The sequence below is a fragment of the Eleginops maclovinus genome, chromosome 3 (assembly GCF_036324505.1).
Source record: "Eleginops maclovinus isolate JMC-PN-2008 ecotype Puerto Natales chromosome 3, JC_Emac_rtc_rv5, whole genome shotgun sequence".
In the NCBI taxonomy this organism is placed as follows: domain Eukaryota; kingdom Metazoa; phylum Chordata; class Actinopteri; order Perciformes; family Eleginopidae; genus Eleginops; species Eleginops maclovinus.
The window spans coordinates 295,177-317,852 of record NC_086351.1 but is presented as its reverse complement, the minus strand read 5'-3'; the positions used below and the strand labels follow the sequence as shown (position 1 = coordinate 317,852).

The window sequence follows — 22,676 nt, the reverse complement described above, 5'->3', positions numbered from 1 at the left end:
CATTCTTACTCAGGTCCAGCTCTCTCAGATGGGAGGGGTTGGACTTCAGAGCTGACAGAAGAGCAGCACAGCTGATCTCTGACAGCCAGCAGTTCCTCAGTCTGAATAAAGAACACATGAAGAAGTTTAGAAAACAAAGTTCCTGTTTGAAATAACTCCAGCTTTAATAATCTGATCAGAGTTAAACAGGTTTTAATGTCAGAGATGATGTAGAAACAATCCACTGATAATCTGGAACTCTCTGCAGCAGTTTCTCTCCTCAGATGTTGAACTCCTTCCTCTCCCTCACACAGCTCATCAGTACTGACAGCATTGACTCATGGAGCACAGAGTGAGTCTGAGGAAGCTCAAACCCTCTCCCTCACACATCCACCTCCTCTCTGTTATTCTGGTGAATATTCAGTCATCAGCAAGAGAGGGAAACTAAATAGTTCAAATGTCTTTGTTATCAGGGAAATTCATAACATCATGAATACAAACAGATCCTTATGAACTGACCTGAGAGCCTCCAGTCTGCAGTTTGGACTCTTCAGTCCAGAACTCAGCAGCTCCACTCCTGAATCCTTCAGAGAATTTTTACTCAGGTCCAGCTCTCTCAGATGGGAGGGGTCAGACTTCAGAGCTGAAGCCACGACCTCACATTCAGTCTCTGAGAGACCACAGGGAGAAAGTCTATAATAACAGATATATTACGATGTGTTAAAAAGAGGAAACATTAGATTAACCTCAAGCATTTGATGAAAAAAGATTTGACCCATGTTCTGTTGGTCCTTTAATATAATATCTAATAACAGAGTGTAATGTGTGGTCAGTGGGATCTGATCACATGTCTTGCTCCTGCTGTCAGCGACTGTTACCAAAAGAAACAGAAATTAAATAAATCACTGACAATATCAGAGATGAACATATTTAAATGTTAACTGTGATAGGTTGCATTCACACTGTCAGTTAAATGTGACCCAATTCCGATATTTTTGCTCTCATGTGACACAGACCGGATATGTTCTTCGACCATGTAAATAGGAAAAGGACACATGCATTCGTATATTTAGAGATCGGATACAGGCCTCCTTCATATGTGGAAATAACTCAGATACGAATAGCATATGTGACAATGCGACCGCCGTGTAAACAGGCAGGTCGGATATTCTTACACATTGCGTTCCACACGTGACGTCATTGGTCACCAGCCCACTGAGGGAACCCCCAGTGGGTTTTGAAACCTTGGAGGATGGTCGGTAGTGTTAGAAATAATCAATATATTGGAGCGGAACTTTAAAAGATAATTCACTGTTTCTGGACGGATCATATTTGTCCATTTCCGGTAGTATTACAGGATGTTGTTTTTAGCCTCAGATAGCATAAAGCTAATATTGTTTTGTATATATGAGTAGAGGGAGAAGGACCAGTGGAGTTCCATACTAAACACACCGCCTCTACCTCTCACTCATTGATGCTGCAATGATACAGTTGCCTGTTTAATAACTGATAAACCTCCGAAGAATTGCATAATAGAATATGTAGATGAGAGCTCCAGGACTTCGCTAACAAGATGGCGACGGTGACGTCATATGAGGACCCGCCCCCGACGACGTCAGCCTATAGAGGAGGATCCAACCAATTATTGGAAACCAAGCATAACGAAATCCGGCGACTAGCAGACCCGCTTTTGAGTTGAATCGCAAGCACACTGCTAGCCTCGGCAAAGAAGCAAGCTAACGCCATCAACGCTACGCTACCGAGCTCTCAGGCGGTATGCACACTACCTTTACCTGAACTGTGCAGAAATACGGAGATGGTTTTCAACAACACGGTAACGTCTCAAACCTAGATGCAGCAACTTGTAAGAAACAGCGTCTAAGGACATGTTAACATTTAACAACCTATTAATGTGGCATACCCATTGAACGGGAAGAGACTCAGCTACCAGACCCTATCAACCATTTCTACCAAAACGAAACACAATTCCAACACCAAGCGTCTAAATCAGCACTGAACGAAAGCGAGCTAACGCTACATAGCACAGAGTGAGCTACGGCCTTTTTTTTTTACTTCATGGTATCTGCAAAAACCTCTCATATGAAGCCTGAGATTCCACAGATTCCATTGGTATAAGTCTCATCCCTGTACGACCAGAACTCACTGAACCAGCAGACAAGAAAGAGCCAAAAAAACGCTTCCCTTCACAGAGCCACAGCTATGAGCAGTCTTTCTGTCTGAGAGCAAAAGATGTGTTCAAGGTCACAAAAACGCTCTGAAGGTCAACGTCTCTGCTGAAGGTCAACGTCTCTGTCACTGTGAAATGATGACTGATAATCCATCAGTATTTATTTGTAATAAACTGGTACGGCACAACAAGCGATGCCATTTTTCAGTTTGTTTCAGGGGCGGGACATTTTGACAAATGAATCAGAGCAGAGTGCGCTTTTGCAAAGTTGGGGGCATGGGCTCTTCAGAGCGTTTTCAGATGGAGTGAAAAGTGGTCAGTTATGCACAGGCAGTGTGCGGAAAATAAAGCGCTGTTTCAACATTGAAGCATGAAAACATGTCCTACAGGAGCAACGACACACATGGAGCTGAAAAGTAGCATCACAGGGAACCTTTGAAGTGTAAATGCAGCCATAGATGAAGGATGTGTTGGCTTCTCCGAGCATCTGAAAATATACTGCGTATCTTATTTTTAAACTCTAATACATTGTGATAAAAACATGCGTGTCTGTTTAATGATAAAGAAACTACAAGGAGGAGAATAACTGCTTTCACTGATAACTATAAAACTGTTGTGTGATCACATGCTGCTGTGAGAAACCTCTGAAGTCTTTCGTGAGTTTCACACCTCCATCACTCAGAGGAGGATGAAGACAGAAACGTTCAATTGAACCATTATTATAAATGAAGAAGAACAGTGTGGGTTTATTTTGCTCTCAGTTTTCAAACAGCAGAAATCTTATTGTGTTTATTGGAATGATTAAACTTCTGATCCACATCAGTTTATGAAGTTAATCACATCTGGACTTACACAGCCTTCCTGCAGTTCCTCACAGCTGGAACCAGTCTCCGTTGTCCCTCCTCTGATGTTTTGTACTTCTTCAGGTCCAACTCATCCAGAACCTCCTCTGACATCTGCAGCATGTAGGCCAGAGCTGAGCAGTGGATCTCAGAGAGTCTCTTCTCTGGTCTGTTCTCTGACTTCAGGAACTCTGTGATCTCCTGATGTACTGAGTGGTCCTTCATCTCTGTCAGACAGTGGAAGATGTTGATGCACCTGTCAGGAGGATTACATCACTCCTCATCTCCTTCAGGTTCTTGATGGCTCTCTGGATGATTTCTGGACGGGTGTCTGTGCGACCCAGCAGGCCTCCTAAGAGTCTCTGGTTGGACTCCAGAGAGAGGCCGTGGAGAAAGCGGACAAACAGGTCCAGGTGGCCATTTTTACTTCTGAGGGATTTCTGCATGGCTCTCTGCAGGAAGACCTCCAGGGATGGGTAATCCTGATCACTGCTATAACTGCTGTTATAGTCTCTCTGCAGGAAGTCCTTCAGTACCGCTGTGTCTCTGTTGGTGTGGCAGTGCAGCATGTAGACTGCAGCCAGGAACTCCTGAACGCTCAGATGAACAAAGCAGTAGACTGTTTTCTGGAAGATCACGCTCTCTCTTTTGAAGATCTCTGTACAGACTCCTGAGTGCACCAAGGCCTCGGTGACATCAAGACCACAGCGCTGCAGGTCTTCTTGGTAGAACATGATGTCTCCTTTCTCCAGATGTTCAAACGCCAGCCTCCCCAGCTTCAGAAGAACCTCCCTGTCAGCCTCCGTCAGCTGCTGTGGACTCGTCTCATGTCCCTCATGGTACTTCTGCTTCTTCCTCTTTGACAGGACCAGCAGGAAGTGTGAGTACATGTCAGTCAGGGTCTTGGGCAGCTCTCCTCTCTGGTCTGAGGTCAACATGTGGTCCAGAACTGCAGCAGAGATCCAGCAGAAGACTGGGATCTGACACATGATGTGGAGGCTCCTGGAGCTCTTGATGTGAGAGATGATTCTGCTGGACTGTTCTTCGTCTCTGGATCTCCTCCTGAAGTACTCCTCCTTCTGGGCGTCAGTGAAGCCCCGTACTTCTGTCACCCTGTCCACACACTCAGGAGGGATCTGATTGGCCGCTGCAGGTCTGGAAGTGATCCAGACGAGAGCTGAGGGAAGCAGCTTCCCCCTGATGAGGTTTGTCAGCAGCACGTTGACTGAGGACTGCTGTGAGACATCAGACACAACCTCACTGTTTTTGAACTCCAGAGAGAGCCTGCTTTCATCCAGGCCGTCAAAGATGAACAGCACTTTACAGACAGCCAGCTGCTCTGCTGTGACCTTCTGTAAGGCTGGATGGAAAACATGGAGCAGCCTGAGAAGACTGTACTGCTGAGCTTTGATCAGGTTCAGCTCCCTGAAGGAGAGCGGGATCACTAGACTGACCTCCTGGTTCTCCAAACCCTCGGCCCAGTCCAGAGTGAACTTCTGCACTGAGAAGGTTTTTCCAACTCCAGCGACGCCGTTGGTCAGGACCGCTCTGATGTGGGTCTGCTGGTCAGGTAAGGCTTTAAAGATGTCCTGGCACTTGATTAGAGTTTCATGGAGGCTCTTCTTCCTGGAAGCTGTCTCCAACTGCCTCACCTCATGTTGGGTATTAACCTCTTCACTCCGTCCTTGTGTGATGTAGAGCTCAGTGAAGATGCTGTTGAGGAAGGTTTCACTTCCATCAGTTCCTTCAGTCACACGTTCACATCTCCTCCTCAGACTGATCCTATGATCCTCTAAAACCTCCTGCAGACCATCTGCTGAAGGAGAAGAAACATGAGAGGATCAGGAAAATACTTCTGAGAATCTGATGATAACAATTGTAATGTGTAAACACAAGGTGCCGGCTCAAATATTGAAAAAACTAGGAGAGGGTTGGCAAGCAAACGTTGCTATTGACTGCATAAAACCCACTTGTTAATGACTCATTGCTCCACTGATTTACCGATCTCTCTTCATCCTACTTTCTGCAGTCGATGAGGAGACAAACAATGGAATGTTGTGCACATGGTTAACTTAACAGACTGACTGCTAACCATCTGATTTAATTGTATAACCCACCATCTATACATCCATCAGTCACATTATTCATGTGATACTTATATTATTCTGTAGTTTATATCTGAGTAGTTTGGTGAGGGAATTAGTCAGCCTATGTGAACTTGTGATTTTCAGATTTAATGAGTTATACTGTCATATTTCCTCTCTTGTTAGAGGATGACTTGTATAACATAATATATATATACATATATATATATATATATATATATTTGTATCTACAACAAAGGTTCTTTGCTAACGTTCCCCTTAAGATCTGTCCAGTGTTTCTACTTAAGGAATCACTGCTGTCTGTTTTACCCAGCTCCCCAGCAGATCTAAAGACGCTGCATGTGTTCGGCCTCTTACTTCGTACAGTGCTGGTCTGACTGGCTGTCTGCAGTCCAGCTCTGGTTCTGGATCTCTCTCCACACTGGGGACAGGAGGGGTCTCCTGATAGAGCTGGCTGCTCCCAGTATGAGGTGATGCACTGTCTGCCGAACCAGTGTCCACAGCTGGTAGAGACTGGGTCCTTCAGGACGTCCTGACACAGAGCACAGCTGGACAGCTGCTCCTCCACAGGAACAGGACTCTTCCTCTTCCTCTTCCTCCTGTGGAGAGGAACACATCCTTTACAGCACTTTACTTTAGTGGAGCTGATTCTCACCAAAGGTACAACAAGGGGGCACACTCTAGTTTCATATGTAATACAGTCTGTATCTCTATATAAAATATCTTTGTGATCAGGTAGATAGTTTACACTTCACATTATTATAAGAGCACCCTGTCTGGATCCATGACATCACCCAGAGCAGCACACAACATGTTCCCTGTATTCACTAAGACACACAGCTGTGTTAACCTGCTGCACTATAGCCTTATACACACACATAGCATTTGCTGTGAATTAATATCAGTAAACATATGGAAAGCATGCAGCAATAACAACATGATATTGATTTGTAGCCTGAGTTAAATCTTAGTCAGGTCTGTCTCCAACACGACGAGCAGAAACATCTCAAATGTTTTCTGAATGAGAGCGGTTTTATTAAAGCTAGGATAACATTGTAGCTGCTCCATCAACACTCACAATGCCTTCATGTAGTCATAAGGACAGTGGTGACTCTATTGTTAGTGCCACAGACAGCCTCTGATTTATACAGGTACATTAATAACCCTGATTTAATATGAGGAAATGTAGAGCTCTGATTTCCGACTGTCAGAACTGACAGGTTTCTGTAACAGAGCCTCACAAACTTCACACTCAAGATGAAATGTTTCGCACTGCAGGAATAAGCAGGTGACGTGAATTTCACTTCTTCACTTCAGTTGTGTTGCCGGGCAGGATCTGGTTCTTTGCATCGACTCTACATGTAATCTCTCTCTGTTATATCTGCTAATGCTAAACACAACCAGCTCACCAGGTTATCACTATCATTCATAAACATCTTTAAAATACACATCTAAACATGCCCAGGTAGTGAATAATGTTTTGGACGATGTATTTAGTTTTAAGAACAGTTACTATTGATCAATATTTTTGGGATTTAAAACGATTTAATACCACTGATAAAGATAATGTAACTTCATATTGAAATATCCTTAACTAATGTTAGCTTACTGTACCCTCCTTCATTTGTTCTGTACTCTGCTGCACACATCACATCATGAAAGAACAGTTTAAATGACCAGGTAACATAAAGACTGGATCCTGTTCAGGTCAGGTTACAGCAGAAACTCTTACTCTGTGTCTGAGGGTCCAGGTTCATTACTGAAGACTGGAGGTTGCAAAATAGACTTCAGAGACAGACAGCTAGGGACCGGAGACTCTGCTCTCCGTCTGTGGAAACAACACATGTTTTAAACTTCATGAGTTCATTCAAAGAGCAGCTTTTGACTTATCTCTGTTCACCTGAGTAAAGCTTTGTAGGGTTTTAGCGTTATGCTGTTACAGTTCATTTGAGAGTGAAACGCTTTACATGTTTGTATTTTATTTGCTGAACACAAAGTCCAACATGTAGAGAGAGAAGGATTTCACAAGTAGATCATTTACTGTCTCTGATGATGCCAAGGAGCAATCATTCAATTTAACTTTGTTGCTGTACTCTAATGAGTTTCTTTGTTGCCATCATTAAAGAACAGGTCAGATGATCAGGTAACACACAATCTGGACCCTCTTCAGGTCAGGTTACAGTAGAAACTCTTACTTCCTGTCTGAGGGTCCAGATTCATTACTGAGGTCTGGAGGTTTCCCTTTAGACCGATCACTCTTCAGAGACACACAGCTGGAGACTGGAGGTGTGTCCTCTTCCTCATCTTTTAAATCACTCATCTTCTTCAGTCTGATAACACAGGAACACTGCAGACACACACACACACACACACACACACACACACACACACACACACACACACACACACACACACACACACACACAATGTCTAAACCATCGTAATGATAAACTTGGTTTCCTCAAATCAGTCAGACTTCAGAGCGGTCGCTCTCCATTCTGCACTGGGCTGTCACATGTTATGTAACTCTGATGAAACAGAAACCAGGAAATAAAAAAGCTCACAAAGATTCAAGATGTCTCTTTCGACTCAAGGAAACATATATATTTATTTACAGATTATTTTCTCACGTCCAGTTTAACAGAGCAAATGATTATTGTGTTAAAACCCAGCAGAGCCTGGTGTTAACACTCACCCTGTTTCCTCCTCCCGCTCTGTCGGAGTGTCAAATGGAGCCTGGCAGTCTGAATTCCTGATTTCACCTGTCTGCAGCTCCTCCCTTTGTTTCATAACCAGCCTGATCACCTGGACAGGTACACATACAGAGATATCAGTATGTTCAGTAAGGTATAAATAGACTAAAAACAAGCTCAACAACGTTTTTGAAATATAAATAATAATACCAGTGTGATAATAACCCAGTACAAGCAAACACCCTATTTTCCCAGAATATGAATTGCTTTGTTGCTATTGGCACAAGGGAGTATATACTGTATACATATATACATATATACATATACTGCATATATTTATATTCGAAAGTACAATGGTCGGGCTAAGCCCCTGATGTTGCTAGACCCAAGCACTGCCCCTGATGCTCTGGTCCCTCCTGTTTTTCCCCTAAAGTGTTCCCTTCCTCCTTCCCTTTGAATCTGATATGTATGTTTTCCTTTTGTCTTGTTGTCGCATAGTTTCTGCCGTAGTGTTTTGATATTGTATTTTATAACAGATTTTGCTTCTGTCCTATTGATAGGTACTGGTAATTCTATCTGATTTGTTTTGAATCCTTTTTCAGCCAGTTGATCCACTACTTCGTTCTTCATGTGATATCTGCAACTGAATTGTAGATATCTGTAATTCCAGATTGAAATATCTACAATTTGATTCTGACTAGTCATAATTCAATTTCAAGATATCTCTAATTCACCTTAATTCAAGATATATTCATGTTCATTTTCAGATATCTTAAAATAAGTTTTGACTAGGCGAAATGACGTTGCAGATATCTGTAACTGGAGTTTTGACTAGGCGAAATGACGTTGCAGATATCTGTAACTGGAGTTTTGACTAGGCGAAATGACGTTGTACATATCTTCAATGACAGTTCCAACTAGGGCTGAACGATATATCGCATTTGCGATAATATCGCGATATGACCAAGTGCGATGTTCTAATCGCGAAAGTCTGCGATTTAAAAAAAAAAAAAATTAAATTTTTTTTTTTTTTTTTAAAAAACAAAAAAAAAACTTTTTTTTGTTTTTTAAAAAATCATACAGTACATATCAACATACAAACGTACAAGGGGTACACACGTATAAAAATACATCAACATTATAAAGAAAGGCTGCGATTATACTCTGTTCACGTGATATGCGGGAGTAAAACGAGATTGTCTAACCACAGAGGCTGCACTCTGGTCACGTGACACAGGGAGCAAAGTTTTGAAACAGTCTACCGGAGAGAACTCGCAAGCAAAGCTAGCTGTAACCTACTCAATGGCCTCAGGCTCAACAGAACCAGACCCTGCGGGGCTAGTTTCAAAGAGGAAATACACATCAGTCGTGTGGGACTATTTCGGTTTTAAGAAAGAAGATGTTGCACAGAGTCAGGTACTGTGTAAAACCTGCCTGGTCAGAGTTGGTACATCACGGGGCAACACTACCAATTTGTACCAGCACCTAAAAACGCAGCACAAAACAGTGTATGATAGATGTATGGCTACAAAATCAAGCAGTGTGCAGAATAATCCTAGTAAAGTTAATCGGCAAGGATCACTGACCGAACTGTTTGAAGGTGTTACGCCATATGAACGCAGTTCAAAGCGGCACACGGAAATTACCAAAGCAGTAACCCAATGCATCGCGAAAGACATGATGGCCGTCAATACGGTGACCAAGCTTGGGTTCAATAATTTGGTAACTACGCTGGATAAGAGGTACAAAATGCCCTCCCGCACGTATTTTAGTCAGACTGCCCTTCCGGAGCTACATATGCAGTGTAGGCAGAAAGTAGCAGCGGACTTGAAGGCTGTGGAGTTTTTTGCGGCTACAACAGACATGTGGTCAAGCCGTACAGCGGAGCCTTATCAAAGCCTTACGGTCCATTATATCTCTGAAGACCTCCACCTCGAAGCTCGCAGCCTTCAAACGGCCTACTTCCCCGAAGACCACACAGGCGAAAACATTGCTGCTGGCCTGAGAGAGGGGCTTGCGTGCTGGGATCTCACTGAAGACAACCTTGTCTGCATAACGACGGACAACGCGTCAAATATGGTGAAAGCAGCACAGCTGAACGAATGGACCAGACTCCAGTGTTTCGGACACAGATTACATCTTGCTATTGGTAAGTTTCTGCTGAGAGAGAGAGAGAGTGTGTGTGTGTGTGTGTGTGCGTGTGCGTGTGTGTGCATGCACGCGCCTGTGTATCACTCTCTCCCACAAACACACACCACACTATTATTTCCCTTGTTCTTTAATGCTGTTAATTCTAGTTATGTTATGTCAACCCAACGCTGATGTACCCACCTCTCCTTATGTATTTTTTTTTGTTTTTGTCTTATGGTCTGATGTTCTTGTATGTCATGATGTATGTAACAATAGCTTTGGCAACACTGTTCCCATAGTCATGCTAATAAAGCAAATTTGAGAGGGAGAGAGAAATGGTGAAACCTTGTATCACACAACTGCAATTGTTTGAGTTACACTAATTTTACTTTTTTACTTAATTTTTTTTTCCTCCAGAAAATGCAATCAAAGATGATAGAGTATCCAGAGCAATAGGGCAGTGCAGGAAGTTGGTGGGGCACTTCTCCCACAGTTGGAAGAAAAAGGCAGCGCTCACTGAGGCACAGAAGGAGCTTAAGCTTCCTGAGCACTCTCTCATTACTGAGTGCCCTACAAGATGGGGGTCCAAAGAGAAAATGATTGCCAGAGTGCTGGAACAGATGACAGCCATATCAAAGGTATTGTCAGGTGACCGACATGCACGCCCCCTCATCCCAACCTGGCAGGATGCTGCCGTGTTGAAGTCCATTCATAAGGCACTGCATCCTCTCTCCGAATTTACTGATGCTCTTTCTGGAGAGGAGTATGTGAGCATCTCCTACCTCAAGCCAGTTCTCCATCTTCTGGCAACATCAGTCTTGGCTGAAGATGCTGAGGACACTGATCTGACTAGATCAATTAAAACCAAGGTCCTGGCTTACCTCAACGACAAGTATAGTGACCTCATCACCCAGGAGCTTTTGGATGTTGCGTCTTTCATGGACCCTAGGTTCAAAACGCAATACATCAGCGCAGACAACCTTCCTGCCATTAAGGCCCGACTGAAGACAGAAATGGTGGAATCAGCAAGACGTACACATAATCAGGTTAATCCTTGAAAATAATTTTTCCACAAACACATACTATAATAGGTATATATAAGCTAACTGCAAAACTAATGTCTCTTTTCCCCATCTGGCAGGAGAAGAGGTCTCGCACTGAAACCGCTCAAAATTCTCCAAGTGCACAGGCCTCTGGGGGAAAGGCAAAGAAGTCTCTTGGTAGTCTTTTTAAAACCAGTGTGGCCTCTTCAGCTTTGCCTCTGCCACTTGAAGATGTCGTGGAGGCAGAGTTGAATAGTTACCTGTTGAGCCCTGTCATTGACGGAGAGGATGATCCCTTAGCCTGGTGGAAGGTGCACAACATTCACTTTCCAAGACTGTGCAAGATGGCCCGCAAATATCTATGTGTGCCAGCCACAAGTGCCCCCTCAGAGCGTTTGTTCAGCACTGGAGGGAATATAGTGACTTGCACTCGCTCATCCTTAAAGCCAGCAAAAGTTGATATGCTGGTCTTCCTAGCAAAAAAACCTTGAGCTATGATGATTATGGCTGGCAGAGCATACTCATTGTGCACTTTAGTTTGTGCTGTGTTACTGTTACTGCAGATAATCAAGATGTTCAGCCAGTTTTAATTTAAAGGTGTGTTTGTGTGTGTATACAATTGCTATATTATGTTTGCACTTTATGTGTAATGTTACTGACTAGTTTTATTTATTTAATATTATTTTTTAATTTAATGACTTTCTAGCAGTTCACAGATGTCGAAAGTCGAGTGTGGTAAAGCCACAGATTGTTTTTATATATATATATATATATATTTCTGCACATTGTACTGACTTTCATTTTAATGTTTACACCAGGGTTCCTTGTCAGCACTTTATGCTCAGATGTTACTATACTATGCTCAGAGATGTTACTACTCAAAATATACTATTGTGTATGTTCAAATATACTGTTTTGATTGAATTAGTTGTCAGTCATCATTCATGCAAACTCATGTCATCATAACAGAGGTATGTCTTCCAGGAAAGAACAGTTTAAAATTAATGTAATATAGTATTGGCCATACTATATGATGTTTTGCTTGTCAATAATACAGAAGACAAAGTCCTTAAAAAATAATCGCATATCGCATCGCAATCGCAATATTGGCGCGAAAAATCGCAATTAGATTATTTTCCATAATCGTTCAGCCCTAGTTCCAACAATCCAAAATGTAATTACGACTAGTCAGAAAGACGTTGCTGATATCTACAATGTTAATTCCGGATAGTCAAATGTAGCTATTAAATGTTAAAAGGGCTTGCCATACATGCAGAACATCAGACCTACATAATGTAAGGCAAGTGAAGGTTAAAGAACACCAATAAATGATATTATTATTATTTAGAAATGTTAATATGTAACTTCAATCTGAGAGAATTTGAGTTTTTGTAATAACATAATATAGCAGAGTAATAATAATAACAATATTGTAAGAATTTAAATACAAAATGAATATAAGAATTAGTGATACCTGGTGAGTGGTCCTGCGTCGAGGGGTCGGAGCGTGTGTCGAGTAATGCAGGACGTTGTTTGTGAAGCGCGTATCGAGGCTCGCTGCCCGTCAGTACCACCTGACTGCTTCAGATAGTGCTTCAGATCGGTTGAACCACTGACACTTTACAGTTTTATAACACTCATATCCCCCTCCTGTACCCGGCCCCAGTGCGTCGATGGGATTAGGAGGACTCCAACCCTCACTTTAACCTCTCTGAGGATTGTTTGTTTCACTTACTGATGTAATGTGTCGGACGAGTGAGAAACAGAAATGCAGGAACGTGTTGACTGGCAGAGAATCAACAAAGTATATGAACTGGAAATTACAGAGTTTTCAGAGTGTCTCAACATGTAGGCTGTGGCTCAGCTGATAAGCAGCTGACTATAATCTGCAGGGTCCAGGATCAACGACTGATATCATTGATTTTGTTTGTAAAAGCGTAAGTTTAATGCCATAGTGTTTGATGTTGTTTACCTTTTCTGATGGTATAACATGGATAAGTTTACGAATATTATTAAGAATAGAAATCCCTCTTTGCATTGTTTGCCAGCCTCCTTAGGCTTTCAATCCCAACCATTCAACAGGAATATATACTATATTGATACGAATTGATTACATGAAAATATGATTTCATGCTCATTTTTAAGGGTTATTAAAGCTTCCCTCGTTGGGAACTAAAGAGATCACTCTGTGGAGATCTCATATCTGCCTGTTTCACAAATGTTGTCCAACAGGGGGGTTTGTGTGCAAATGAAGCCTCATGAGATGAACCCTAATGCGAACCAATTGGCTGGAAAGCTTCAAAGATGCGTAAGGCTTCATCTCGCCATCACTGATAATAATAAGATATCATATCAAATATAATGATAAATAATAATCAATATTAGAGTTCAGGGGAGACAATTAGCCTACACTTTCTGTGATAGGGGGCGGAAAGCGACCTGGATAACGCAAAGGGGGTGCTGGCTCAAAAAAGGTGCAGAACCACTGGGCTAACATTAATTAGCATAGCTAGCTAGAATTAGCCAACATGTATGGGAAGTTTTCTGGGGTAGACTTTCAGAATTAAATATACAATATTACCCGGGAGGAAACGCTACAAGGCTAAATATTTTTGGGATAATACATTTGTTTAAATAAAAATGAGTTAGTGGAGCTCCAGCAAGAGGAGCATATTTGAACGTCATCCTCACCGCACATGATAAACTCATATTCAAACATATGTTCATTTCACTAAATTGAGTTTGTCCTCAGTAGAGTGTCTTCCTCCATCCACCATATTGACACTGGTATCTCAGAACATCAATAATTACTCTGAATGTCAATAAAATGACTTAAATCGACTTTATATTAAACATTTAAAGGTGTATCTCTCACTCACCTGAGGAGTCAGCCTGGTCTGACGTGTTGCCATGGTGACAAGCTTTTATAGCTTCCCGGGCTTTTTTCTGAGGAAGAGTAATAGTCACTAAAGCTGCAGTTACACATGCCGCGATGCGTTTGCTCCAATCCACTGTGTGAAAGTAGTTGCCTCTGAGGCTGTCTTTTGTTTAAATGAGTGTGACTTTTGGAACGTCGCAGTGTGCACCGCTCCTGAGGTGTAGACGAACAACCAATCACAACCACTCACAGCCAATCTCAACCAATCACAGCAGAGCTCTCTCGTCTCTCTTCCGTAAACACAGGTCTCCGGTGTATTAGACGTTCATTATTTTACTGCAGGGTCAGAACCCTGAAGTGTTTTGTTTGAGTCTTTTGGGGGTTATTGAGGATGCTGAATTCTGACTTTTTCAGGATCAGCAATGAAAGTTTTATCCAGAAAGTGGCTATATGTGTACTCTCTGTGGGCTCATTTTTACAACGTTTGCGACCATTGGTCATAGAGAGGACAAGGTGAAACGTATTGCCTTTTGAGCGTTATTTTTCCAATCCAAATGATCCAGAGTCCCCCACATCTTCCAAACGGACCTAAAATGTATAAAAAATAGGTCTAGTACAGTATACACAGTACAAATATGGGCATTTGTCTTTGTTAAAACTGCAATTTTTGATCCTGAACATGTCAGAAATGAACTCAGCATCCACAATAACCCTGAAATTGTCCAAATCAGGAATAATAATACATTGTTTAAATAATAAATCCTGTTCATGATAGTATATTTATAATAAAGGCTATTTTTCTTTTCCTGAAGAACCCTCTCCTCTAGTGTGATATAAAGGTGTTTGTGCATGTTCATGGTCTGCAAAGGCTAAAATCCCTGTGGTAGTTTCCAGATTTTAAAACACTATGACACAAAGTTTAGTGTTTCAGTCATTTTATTGGAACGCAGCGAGTCGTTGAGGATTCTTCTATAATCGAATAACGTTAACTGCCTTTATTTTCAGGTGCAGGACAAAAGCAGCAGCAGAAATCAAACTTTTCTTAAATAAAACAGTAAGGAGTATTGTAGAGTTGCAGATAAGATAGCAAATTAAATCCTTATTTTAAATAATTTAAAAATGTTAATTTCCTCTAATATTTTGACTCATAGTGGATTGCATTATCAGACTAATTAAACACCTTTCTTCCAAATCGTGCAGCTCTAATCCGTTTGAGCTGCTTTTGATTTTACTGCAGCGTCGCTCCTTCTCGCGGGGAGTTTGTCGACTCGTGTTTACGGACCTGAACAATAAATGCTCACAGGTCAGATATTACGCTGCTCTACATTCTGATTTGCCAACACTACTGCTGTTGGTAGATTAAATATCACTGCAGCGGCATTTCACTTCCGGAAGCTGCAACTTCTGCATTATGTTTTCTGTCTGTCGCTCCTTCTCGCGGCGAGTTAGTCGCTTCGTGTTTCTTCATCTTCAGATTTAGTTATGATCAAATGTGCAGACATGGTGCAGATTCAAACCCTGAATACTTTGAGAATCAGGCAGAATCTCTTTCAGATGTGTTGCAGTTTGAGATGGAGGCGGTTGATTTATTCAACTGAAGGATCGATGACCTGGGTTTAGAGTCACTGCTGTGGCGTTTCACATTCTGAAGCTTCAACTTCTGCATTATTGTCTTTGTCCGTCGATCCTTCGTGCGGCTAGTTTGTCACCTCGTGTTTCTTCATGTGCATGCGGAAGAAGCGCCCTCCGCTCAGGTCCTTCTTGCAGATGTGGCAGAAGTATGGCCTCGCGTCAGAGTGCATTTTCATGTGGCAGGTGAGCTCCGGGGAGCGGCTGAAGCTCTTGCTGCAGAATGTACACTGGAATCGAACCCCCGAGTGCTGCCGCTCGTGGCGTCGCATCGCGCTTGAGAAGGTGAAGCTCTTGTTGCAGGTGCTGCATTTGTAGGGTTTCTCCCCGGTGTGGGTCCTCTGGTGCTCCGTCATGTGCACCTGCAACACAACGCTTCAGGTTAAATCCTGACAAATGATAAAGCTCCTAAAACTTGGTCTAAAGGTCAATGGTTTTCTGAATGTGTTTTTGGTCATTAAGGTCTGAGATTAACACAAGCTGAAGAGACTTAAATGTTTTATTCTACCACACAAAATACGTCAGTAAATACCCCACTGGTGGATTTAAAAACAGTCCTGTGACCGTGCTGTAGTTCCTTTATAGCCCAACATTAGCCTCCTTTAGCTTAGCGGTGGAGACGTGAAGTCATGTGACCGTGCTGTAGTTCCTTTATAGCCCAACATTAGCCTCCTTTAGCTTAGCGGTGGAGACGTGAAGTCATGTGACCGTGCTGTAGTTCCTTTATAGCCCAACATTAGCCTCCTTTAGCTTAGCGGTGGTGAGGTGAAGTCATGTGACCGTGCTGTAGTTCCTTTATAGCCCAACATTAGCCTCCTTTAGCTTAGCGGTGGAGACGTGAAGTCATGTGACCGTGCTGTAGTTCCTTTATAGCCCAACATTAGCCGCCTTTAGCTTAGCGGTGGAGACGTGAAGTCATGTGACCGTGCTGTAGTTCCTTTATAGCCCAACATTAGCTTATTACTTCAGAAATCATAAAGAGGTGTTAACTTGTGGAGATTATCCTGCTGAACTAAACGTGTAATTATCAGAAATGTTTGTTGACACCGAGATTATTTTCTGTTATAATCCAAAATCAGATGGAGAAATCCCATTGAACTAGGGAGATGCTGCCTTCAGGGTCCAACACAGAAATACGTCATCACTGTGGATTATGGGTATTCCTAGAGCTATGGTGTATTCTCAATAGGGGAACATGTCTGTGGAATAGATTGTGCACAGATGACCCTCTTCTCTGTCCTTTGAATGAATAACACACCTGCTGTGTGAAGCTCTTCTTGCAGGTGGGGCACTGGAAGGGTTTCTCCCCGGAGTGGATCCTCAGGTGTTTTTGCAGCGCTGACGCCTTGAAGCAGTCCCGACCGCAGACCCGACAGCGGTATTTGCTCTTCCCGTCTGCCTCCGTCTCTGAGCTGCCAACTTGTTCTGTCAGTGACACATTCAGGGATCAGAGAGGCTTTGTTCATCTATTCTGCTCTCTGTGGTGCTCCCTCTCCTGCTGTCTGCCAAAATCCAGCAGAATATGCCCTCTTTAATATCTGCAGACGTACCGATTTGAGACTCATCCTCCCCGTCAGAGTTTATTAAACCGCTGACAACTCCTTCCTCCTCCTCCTCCTCCTCCTCCTCCTCCTCTCTTTCCTCCTCTTTCGACAGTGGGGTGCCTTCATTGACATCTGGTCTGGACTCTGCGGGGGGAGAAAGGTCCTCTGAGTCCTGGAAAGAATAAAAGTATTCACCTGTAGTGTCTGCACAATGTATGAATTTGATTATGCTCTTTCAATCTCAATGCATGATGGGGTGCTAATTATTAACAAGAAGAAGAAGACGAAGAAGAACACAAATAATGCTAATAAATAAACGCAAAACGTCCAAATTAAACATTAAAATACAAAGAGCAAAGTTTTTTAAATATACATTTATAAAAAAGACATATATTTAAAAAGACAATATGAACAAGAGCAGAACATTTCAAAGAATGAAAAATAAAACAAAAACATGAAACCATTCAGTCTAACTTTCAGACGACAAAAAAGACACAAAGAGAGAGTGTGTGTGTGTGTGTGTGTGTGTGTGTGTGTGTGTGAGAGTGAGAGTGAGAGTGAGAGTGAGAGTGAGAGTGAGAGTGAGAGTGAGAGTGAGTGAGTGAGTGTGTGTGTGTGTGTGTTCTCCACACACTGATTGAAAAGGACTCCATCGTTAAAGCGTAAGCTGAATTTATTACCTGCTCGTTCAGACCTTCCTCCTCGATCTTCACCATCTGTACCTCCTCTTCCTCCTCTTCAGTCTTTATGTTTAACTCCTGAAACAAACCACAGCTCCTCATGTTGTAGATTTTAATCTGGCGTTCGCTGCACAAACCGCTTGTTGTTTGGTTGCAGCTCAGTTTGCTCAGATATATTTCACATAGTTTAAGACGGACAAATCCAGACTCATATAATCTGTGAGAAACTGTGCGGACATTTGATTTAGCCCCGCCCTTTCCCCACTCACTTCTTCAGGTTTAGCTCTAGCAGCTTTATAAACACTCAGATGATTCTCAGCTCCTCTGTCACAGACTGCAGGAGGACATGAGACAGTAAATCTGATCTGAGGACATGTTTAATACCTCTGGAGAGTCTGGAGGTGAAGATGCTCTGCTGTGAGGAGCTACGAGAAGAACCAGAAAATCTGAGCCGGACTGCAGACTGAAACTTGTGTTATAATCAACTCTCACTGAGGAGGCCAAGTTCGATTTCCAGATGAAAAGTCAGTATTTTATAATTTAGCGATTTTAAGAAAGAAATCTGAATTTTGAAAAAAAAGTAAAGATTTGAAAAACGTTTTTTGAGAAGTCCAACATTTAGATTCTTTGTTGAAAAAAGTCTGAATTCTTCGATTATTTGAGAAAAAAATTAATTAACAAAAAAAGAGTCGAACTTTTTTTGTCATTTAATTAAAAAAGTCAATAAAAGATTTTCCACATTAATGTATAAAACTGTCGCTCCATGAACAAATGAAAATGTAATTCAATAGGTTCCCTATTACTGACCTTTAAGTGCTAAAAATAAAGTAGAAGGTTTGACACCCTGATACACTCACTCAACATTTTTTGATAGTGTGTTTTTTTAATATATATATAAATGAGGGGGGGATTTTATCAATACAAAATTCAGTAACAGAATTGACAGGCTGATGTTTAAACTGTGACTCACGTTTCTGTCTGCAGCTGTGAGCACCTCTGCCTCCTGCAGGTCGTGCGTCTGCAGGTGTTTCCTCATCAGGTAGGGTCTGCTGAAGCTGCGGCTGCACAGCGTGCACTGGTGTGTTTTTTTGTTTTTGGTGGCGTGCAACCTCAGGTGCACCCTGAGTGAGCCAGCTGTGGGGAAGTCCTTCCCGCAGACGGAGCAGCTGCTGCCGGAGCTGTGGCTCCACTGGTGCTCGCTGAGCGACGCCCGGGAAGGGTAGCTTTTGGGGCAGAGCGTGCAGCCGAAAGGCCTCTCTCCGGTGTGCGTCCGCTCATGCTCCAGGAGAAACCGGCGCCGGATGAAGCCGCGGCCGCAGGTGGAGCAGCGGTGCGGTCGCTCCCCGGTGTGCTTCATCCGGTGGCGCGCCAGGCAGCCGTACAGGCGGAAGCTGGCGTCGCAGTCCGCGCAGGAGTACGGCTTCTCACCGGTGTGAACGCGCTTGTGATGCGCCAGGCTGGTCTTATTGGCGAAACTCTTCCCACACACGGAGCAGCCGTGCGGTTTCTCTCCAGTGTGCATGGTCATGTGGTCCGCCAGCCGAGAGGGCCGGGAGAACATGCGGCTGCATACCAAACATCTGTGCACGAGTTTGGGTGGAGGGCGTCTCTTTTTTGAGGTCTTGATGTCTGCAGGAAATGACTGAGATTAATCACCTGCTGCCCACTCATTCAACATTTATTGCACAATCATACTTCAACTAGTGTTTATGAGTAGTTATAATTCCCCCTTGGATTAAAAAAGTATTTGATTGATTGATTGATTGATTGATTGATTGATTGATTGATTGACAAAAACAGTTCAAGTGTACATGCAGAGCTCTCCCTCTCTAAATTCTAATATTCTGCACATATTCTATGTCTTTAGTTTTCAAAATAACTTTTGCAATTGCACCAAAGCCAGAGAAAACGTCTAGCTGTGTTATGATTCTGTATAAAGCTACAGCCAACAGCTGTTTAGCTTAGCTTAGCATAATGACTGGAAACAGATGGGATCAGCTAGCCTGGTGCTGTCCAAAGGTAAGAAAATCCACCCGTAAAGCAAACTCCTAGAAATGACAGTTCATAATGTTAACAGCGTTTACAAAATATGACCCGGTGTAGCCCTGACCTTCAGCAGGAAGACCCTCCTCATCCTCTCCTTGTGGTTCTGCTTTCACCCCATTCATCTCGTCATGCTCTGCTCCTCCTGAAGCTGGACGTCTCCTCACGGCTGAGACACACAGACATGTAAATCAGATAAAATCTTAGATGAATAAGTTATTTTGGGGGGTTTGAGGATATTCAACCCAAATGCAAGTTTAAATACTGTAGCTTTATTGAACATGCAAAAGTGATTGAGAGGAAAATAATAAGGATAGTTCAGCCAAACAAGTTCATATTTACTGACTGAAATGAAGTATAAAACAGCTGCAGAATTATACAATAAATAATGCTTCTTTATTATTGTATAATTATCTTTTAGAATAGGATTACTGATGGTAAATATAACCCCTTAAATCAGACTGTAGTTCACCTGCAGTAAATCCAGCAGCTACCCTGCAGTATACAAAGCCATTCAAACTAGCTGCACCTTTACCAGCTCTGAGAACACCTTAATGATCAATCATTATAAAACATATCAGAGATATTATTCTGAAATGGACCAATCAGACAATGACTACTTTTACTGTCGCTACTTTAAGTACATTTAGAGGAGAGTACTTTCTACTTTCACTGGAGGAACATTTAGAATACTTTTACTGTGACAGAGTATTCCTACACTCTGGTACTTCTACTTTACTCAAGTACAAGATCTGAGTACTTCTACTTTACTCAAGTACAAGACCTGAGTACTTCTACTTTACTCAAGTACAAGACCTGAGTACTTCTACTTTACTCAAGTACAAGACCTGAGTACTTCTACTTTACTCAAGTACAAGATCTGAGTACTTCTACTTTACTCAAGTACAAGATCTGAGTACTTCTACTTTACTCAAGTACAAGATCTGAGTACTTCTACTTTACTCAAGTACAAGATCTGAGTACTTATACTTTACTCAAGTACAAGACCTGAGTACTTCTACTTTACTCAAGTACAAGACCTGAGTACTTCTACTTTACTCAAGTACAAGACCTGAGTACTTCTACTTTACTCAAGAACAACATCTGAGTACTTCTACTTTACTCAAGTACAAGACCTGAGTACTTCTACTTTACTCAAGTACAAGACCTGAGTACTTCTACTTTACTCAAGTACAAGATCTGAGTACTTCTACTTTACTCAAGTACAAGACCTGAGTACTTCTACTTTACTCAAGTGCAAGACCTGAGTACTTCTACTTTACTCAAGTACAAGACCTGAGTACTTCTAATTTACTCAAGTACAATATCTGAGTACTTCTACTTTACTCAAGAACAAGACCTGAGTACTTCTACTTTACTCAAGTACAAGACCTGAGTACTTCTACTTTACTCAAGTACAAGACCTGAGTACTTTCCCCATCTCTGATTACGACCATATAAGATGTTCTATTGAAATGCTAGCTGTGTTAGCCTTTGTTAGCTAGCGCAGGCGTCATAGAACTGAACTCGGTCTTGAACGGCTGCCTCTGTGAAATACTCATTGCTGTCGTTCAATGTTAATTCAATCAATTTTTAGAATAAAAGTTGGGAATATTATCCCGCCTCAGGAAAGAAACAGTTCTGAAAAACCATTCAGGAGTATTCAGGTACATTTCAGGAGTGTGTAAATACACTTACTTCGGTACAAGGCAGGTAAATATGGCGGAAATTAACAGGCATTTAGCAGCTGCTGTATTCGTAAATTATAGCCTACATTTTCACGGAAACACAAAAACACGTACTGTTACTGTAGTGTCAGGAAAAGGGATGACACACAATGTGGTTTTAAAAAAGGGTCCAAATGATTGACAGTTTTAAATTCCTCCAGGAGCAGAACATGTTCTGTCTTTCGCCTTAACTGCTAACTGGGTTAGCCTTTGCTAGCTAGTGCAGGCGTCATAGAACAGAACGCGGTCCTGAACGGCTGCCTCAGCGTAAAATACATTTCTGTCGTTCAATGTTAATTTAATGGATTTTTACAATTGAAGTTGGAAAGATTATCCCACTTCAGGGAAGAAACCGTTCTCAACAACCATTCAGGAGTATTTGGGCTAATTTCAGGAGTGTATAAATCACCAAAAGTACACCTTACTTAGGTAAAAGGCAGGTAAATATGGCAGACATCAACCAGGCACAGACAGTCCTCTTAGCTTAGCAGCTGATGTAGTCTCTAATTAAAGCGTTAACGTCCACGAACACAACAACACTTACTGTTGACGTAGTTTTCATAAAAGGGACAGCGAAACAAGTGGTGAAACAGGTCTGAACGTTTGGACAGTTTTTAGATCGTCAAGTAGCTTCCATTAGATCCACTAGCAGAGAACTGGGTTCTTCTTCGGCAGTTTGCATCCAGTGTTGCATTACTGCCTCCCTCTGGATTGTACTGTTTTAACGTCCAGACCAGACATTCTTAAAAAACGAAATATGTGTAACTCCTCTCCCCTGAGTGCTTTCTCCAAACCAATATAACTCTGAGGTTGTCACAACTCTCCTACTTCCCTTTTACTGTAGCCTCAACTGTTTCCGTCTCCTGGCACATATCACAGAAACCTGTTTTCTAAAAGTGTGCATTTAAAACTTCTGTGTCCAATGTTTTCTCTGCTCGTTACCGCTGGACCTTTCCACACTGTTCCTCTATTTCATAAAACCTTAACCTTGCTTTGTGTTGAATATAGATATATGTTTCTCCACACTCTTCCCCTCTGACTTTGATTTCTGTTTCCATCTGGTCAGTCCTCTCATTTCCCAGTTAGAACTGCATCGTAACCCAGGCCTGAACTAGAGACAGTTGTACTTCTCAGCTGATGGTATGGACCTTTATATAAACACCCTTTGGTACGAACACAGATTTTAAATGATTAG

The 22,676-nt window shown here is 42.2% G+C and overlaps 3 protein-coding genes across 7 annotated transcripts; 1 reads left to right on the top strand and 2 right to left on the bottom strand.

The window, feature by feature from the left end:
• Positions 1-3,015: 3,015 nt before the first annotated feature.
• LOC134862254 (protein NLRC3-like) lies at positions 3,016-14,014 on the bottom strand. Its single transcript, XM_063880055.1, is given in 6 exon segments — positions 3,016-3,272; positions 3,275-4,825; positions 5,472-5,713; positions 6,847-6,942; positions 7,810-7,919; positions 13,860-14,014. Coding segments are annotated over 6 exon segments (2,289 nt in total). The 5' UTR covers positions 13,893-14,014.
• On the top strand, positions 8,896-11,904 carry LOC134862262 (E3 SUMO-protein ligase ZBED1-like). The gene is made up of 3 exons (XM_063880065.1): positions 8,896-9,956; positions 10,355-10,983; positions 11,079-11,904. Exons 1-3 carry the CDS (start codon positions 9,110-9,112, stop codon positions 11,469-11,471), a joined length of 1,869 nt encoding a protein of 622 aa, XP_063736135.1. The 5' UTR covers positions 8,896-9,109; the 3' UTR covers positions 11,472-11,904.
• Positions 14,015-14,776: 762 nt separating the features above from the next.
• On the bottom strand, positions 14,777-22,588 carry LOC134862275 (zinc finger protein 84-like). Of its 5 annotated transcripts, none has more exons than XM_063880099.1 (7): positions 22,026-22,588; positions 19,822-19,938; positions 18,682-19,340; positions 17,712-17,789; positions 17,038-17,203; positions 16,746-16,912; positions 14,777-15,849 (listed from the first exon to the last, which is right to left on the bottom strand). In XM_063880099.1, exons 2-7 carry the CDS (start codon positions 19,877-19,879, stop codon positions 15,556-15,558), a joined length of 1,422 nt encoding a protein of 473 aa, XP_063736169.1. In that variant the 5' UTR covers positions 19,880-19,938; positions 22,026-22,588; the 3' UTR covers positions 14,777-15,555. The 5 variants fall into 5 exon arrangements, with proteins under 5 accessions (XP_063736169.1, XP_063736167.1, XP_063736172.1 ...); XM_063880097.1 differs by having other exon boundaries at positions 19,822-19,923; positions 22,026-22,586; XM_063880102.1 differs by lacking the exon at positions 22,026-22,588 and adding an exon at positions 21,907-21,942 and having other exon boundaries at positions 19,822-19,923.
• Between the last annotated feature and the right edge of the window lie 88 nt (positions 22,589-22,676).

What these genes read in the sequence shown, in the direction of transcription:
- LOC134862262 (XM_063880065.1), top strand. Translation starts at nt 9,110, where the DNA reads ATGGCCTCAGGCTCAACAGAACCAGACCCTGCGGGGCTAGTTTCAAAG. An exon ending in CAGATTACATCTTGCTATTG is followed by an intron (nt 9,957 to 10,354) that starts GTAAGTTTCTGC and finishes TTTTTCCTCCAG; the next exon opens with AAAATGCAATCAAAGATGAT. An exon ending in CAAGACGTACACATAATCAG is followed by an intron (nt 10,984 to 11,078) that starts GTTAATCCTTGA and finishes CCCATCTGGCAG; the next exon opens with GAGAAGAGGTCTCGCACTGA.
- LOC134862275 (XM_063880099.1), bottom strand. Translation starts at nt 19,879, where the DNA reads ATGAATGGGGTGAAAGCAGAACCACAAGGAGAGGATGAGGAGGGTCTT. An exon ending in TCACAGCTGCAGACAGAAAC is followed by an intron (nt 17,790 to 18,681) that starts GTGAGTCACAGT and finishes GGTTTGTTTCAG; the next exon opens with GAGTTAAACATAAAGACTGA. An exon ending in GGAGGATGAGTCTCAAATCG is followed by an intron (nt 16,913 to 17,037) that starts GTACGTCTGCAG and finishes TGTCACTGACAG; the next exon opens with AACAAGTTGGCAGCTCAGAG.